Here is a 4174-nt window from a genome sequence, read left to right as displayed (position 1 = left end):
CCTGCGACCACTGCAGCCCGCTGCTTCTACCTTTTCCTTCGCTGCTGTTTTCCAGAAAGCCTCCTCCCGTCATGGCGATGCACGCTAAGGCCACCCCACCTCAGATCCCGGACACCAGGAGGGAACTAGCGGAGCTGGTGAAGAGGAAACAGGAGCTGGCTGTGAGTAGATGTGGATTTTGGGCGTTTTATACGCGGAATTAGTCGCTCCGCCATTAAATGAGGCCTACATGCTAAGCTAATGGAGGCTAACTAGCGTTTAGCTCTTGGTAACTCAACGGTTACTTTCCTTTTAAAACGCATATAAAACTATATTAGAAAATTATTGAATGGATAAAAAGCCCAGGTAGTGTTTCCTAAAGGTTTACATATGTTTATTATCGTTGAAACATTCAGAATAAACGTGTTAATAATGCTCCATTGTTAGCACGGAAACGTACAGCTGCCAACGGTTTGACTGAAATCTCGCGATATCAATAAACTTCCAGTCTGTTAAACATAACTGATGAAATTATTTAATGACTTCCAGAAGAACAAATATAAGTTTATGTCTGAGTAGTTTGAAATTTAAACAGAATAGAAATATCTCTTATTGTCCCAGAGTGGAGAAATTTAGCTGCAGTTCACATGTAAGTAAGAACGTGGAGATGCACAAAGGTAAAACAATATATTTATAACAATTAGAATAAAAGAAAGTAAGGACAAAATACGACATAAGAAAATACCACAGTATTACAATTACAGCTACATTGCAGTTTACTACACTAAAGAGAAAACTGTTTAAGATTAACACTCTTTACTAGAAATTAGAAAAACAAAATGGGGTAAAATTTGATTCTTTTACTTTTTATTTATTTATTTTATCCAATAATGTTGATTTTGTCCAAACATCTCCCTCACCTGTTTCAACCTAACAGGAGACGCTGGTGAACCTGGAGAGACAGATCTACGCCTTCGAGGGCAGCTACCTGGAGGACACCCAGATGTACGGAAACATCATCCGAGGATGGGACCGCTACCTCACCAACCAGAAGTAAGAGGAAGTTCTGACGGGTTTTACCTTCTGATGTTTGGTTCTGATGACCAGACCCTCCTTTTTTTTTTTACACAGGAACTCCAACAGTAAAACTGACAGAAGGAACCGGAAGTTTAAGGAGGCGGAGCGTCTGTTCAGCAAGTCATCTGTGACGTCTGTCGCTGTGAGTTCTGTTGTGGCGTCAGGTTCTGGTCCTGGTTCTGTGTTGAGTAGCGGGCTCATGCCGGTGTCTGCGTTGTGATTGGCAGGCGGTGTGCGCGCTCGGAGGGATCCCAGATCACATGAATGAAAAGCGTGAGTGGTGTTTAACTGTCAGACCGCTGTGGCAGCGCCCCCTGGTGGTTCTGATGTTCTGCCGGGTCTCTGCAGGCGAAGCCGGCAGCGGCACGGAGAGCGACACATCTCCGGACCTTCAGAACCAGGAGAATGAGCCGAGCCAGGACGACACGGAGGACGTGGACTCAGCGCTGCAGGACCTGAAGCCTCAGAAAGCCGCGTCATCGTCCTCATCCAGCAGTCACCACGGCAACCACAAGAAGAGGAAGAACAAGAACAGACACAGGTACAGAATCCACAGCAGGTTCTGACGGCCCGAAAACGCTGGATCCTGCAGCAGCTCAGAACCCTCTGAGGCTCATCCAGTTAGAAGGTCTGAACCTGTAGAACCCGGACCCGACTGCCGGTTCCGAACCGGTGTTCTATCTGCCGTACCCGTAAATCCAGCAAACCTTATGTTAATGCTCACATCGATGCTACGTCACATACTGCTTACTCAGCAGATTTCTTATAAATCCGTCATACCTGTGTGTTGTGTTTCTCAGACGTTTACGGTAAATTTTATCTAATTAAGCTGCTATGTTAATCAAACATATTAACATAAATGACTTTTGCTGTTTCCAACATCGTTACCAAACTGTAAACAAGACATTCGTCCCGTTTAGCGTCACTATTACTACAAATACTGTTGGACTACAAATGTGGTCGGATATTTAGTCCCTATAGCTAATCTACCTTTTTAATATTTTAATACTTTTTTAGAAAACTGCAGGAGTATGTCCTTAAAAAGCTGATGATGCTGACCGAAGCTGCAAGCAGAACATCACCTCTTTCTGGACGCTGCGTGGAAATAACTAGATTTTTCTTGTTTTATTTTTTTTATTTTCTGTAAACTTCTGAGAAACAAAACACAAAATGAAACTCCTACAGGTATGATGGATTTATGAGAAACGTAACATCGATGTGGGCATTACCACGAGGTGTGACCGGTCGACAGAACACCTGTTCAGACCTGATTAGTTCCAGAACCATGTGAACGATTGTCACTGGGCTGCAGCTGCAGCAGGTTGGCGGTCTGCCGGTCCGCACCGTCTGATGAACTAACAGCTGCTGCTCTCTTCCTCCATAACGCTCCCTCAGCCCCTCCGCCATGTTTGATTATGACTTTGAGTAAGTCTGAAATTTACTTCCTGCCTGCTGCCTGCTCTGCTGTTTCCATTTCCTGTCTGCTGTTCCTACTTCCTGCTCTGCTGTTTCCATTTCCTGTCTGCTGTTCCTACTTCCTGCTCTGCTGTTTCCATTTCCTGTCTGCTGTTCCTACTTCCTGCTCTGCTGTTTCCATTTCCTGTCTGCTGTTCCTACTTCCTGCTCTGCTGTTTCCATTTCCTGTCTGCTGTTCCTACTTCCTGCTCTGCTGTTTCCATTTCCTGTCTGCTGTTCCTACTTCCTGCTCTTTTTCTACTTCCTGCTCTGCTGTTTCTTCTTGGTGTTTTGTGAGATTCTTACTGCATGGCCCGGTTCTGATGCATGGCCCGGTTCTGATGCATGCCTGTGTTCTATCAGAACTTTCTCTGCATCTTGTTTCACCCCAGAACCGACTCATTGCTGGTTTTACTCTGAGGGTTCTATTTGGCCCGTTTGGATTCCAAACTTCTTTCTGGTTCTGCGTTCCCATCCAGAATCAGAACCTCTGGTCCAGAACTAACCGGGCCACTCTGTGTTGTTTTCAGGTTCGACATGAAGGTCAACAAGAAACCCAGAGCTGTGAGTAGACCAGAACCAGCTGTACGGGCCAGCGGGGCGCTGTAGGGTTCTGGTTCCATTGACCTGGTTCTGTTCTGTTCTGCAGGATTACTCCACCTGATGGACCGGGTCACTCCAGAACCTCTGCAGACCAGCGTGTTACTGGACTTTAGTTTGAAACATTCCCACCTGGTGTCCTGGTTGTGTCCGGACCAGAACCACCAGAACCATCCTGTATTTATTGTTCAGCTCTCATGTTTCCCACCAACGTTTTTCTTTGTTTTATCAGCTGCTTGTTTTACAGAAAACCAATAAAATGTTGGGAACGTTGATGTTTGATTTCTGAAATTGCTGTCCATCACCGGGCCAAGCCGGCCCGCCCGCCAGATGACCGAGTTTTTTCAGATGTGATCAGTGATTTGGTTCCGAGTGGACAGTAGAGTCGGGTCGAAACCAGTCTGGGTCGGAAACTACATGGTACCAGGATTTCCTGCATGTATTTTAGGTCTGAATAATAATCTGTTAGGCCTTTTCCTAATAATCTGGTTTTATTTATACCCGAATACTATTTACTATAATCATAACGGAAACGTTTGTATTTCTTCATAAAACTTTAAACAACGTTGGATATCTGACTGATGTAGTTCCTGCTAATACCTGTAACTGCCAGCAGGAGGCGCCAGAGGCCTTTACCTTCAGGTCGGTTCTACCTCTGGTTCAGTGACGTGCGACGAGGTTCATAGCTGGTGAGGCACTGATGTAATCATAATCAGATTTACAAATCTAGACCCCCTGCATGTTTACATACGGAAATTTCACGCGTGCCCACAACGCTGGAGAGCAAAAGACTTCCTGTACATGGCAGCCATTGCCACGGTGGAATAATTCCATTAACTCAATAAAAAATTCTATGTGTAGGTATTACTAATTTATGCTCCACAGCAAAGGGGAAAACCGTTGAAGTACAACTCAAAACCACTCTATCAGTAAAGCTACACGCAGACTCGTTGCCGTGACAACAACGCCACTATCATACCTGTCAAGTCTCCCATTTTGGCCGGGAAACTAGTTTTTTACGCCTCTTCCTTGCCGTACTCCCGTGTTGTTATTTTCCCGTAAA

At 45.1% G+C, this 4174-nt stretch overlaps 1 protein-coding gene across 1 annotated transcript; it reads left to right on the top strand.

Moving 5' to 3' along the window:
* Positions 1-3384, top strand: meaf6 (MYST/Esa1-associated factor 6). Its single transcript, XM_014976891.2, has 7 exons — positions 1-161; positions 917-1032; positions 1111-1198; positions 1284-1329; positions 1405-1597; positions 3042-3075; positions 3161-3384. Exons 1-7 carry the CDS (start codon positions 72-74, stop codon positions 3173-3175), a joined length of 582 nt encoding a protein of 193 aa, XP_014832377.1. The 5' UTR covers positions 1-71; the 3' UTR covers positions 3176-3384.
* The last annotated feature ends 790 nt before the right edge of the window (positions 3385-4174 follow it).

Source organism: Poecilia mexicana, unplaced genomic scaffold, assembly GCF_051168715.1.
Source record: "Poecilia mexicana isolate PSO_F unplaced genomic scaffold, ASM5116871v1 scaffold_11, whole genome shotgun sequence".
Taxonomy (NCBI): Eukaryota; Metazoa; Chordata; class Actinopteri; order Cyprinodontiformes; family Poeciliidae; genus Poecilia; species Poecilia mexicana.
This window is presented reverse-complemented; position numbering and strand designations above follow the sequence as displayed.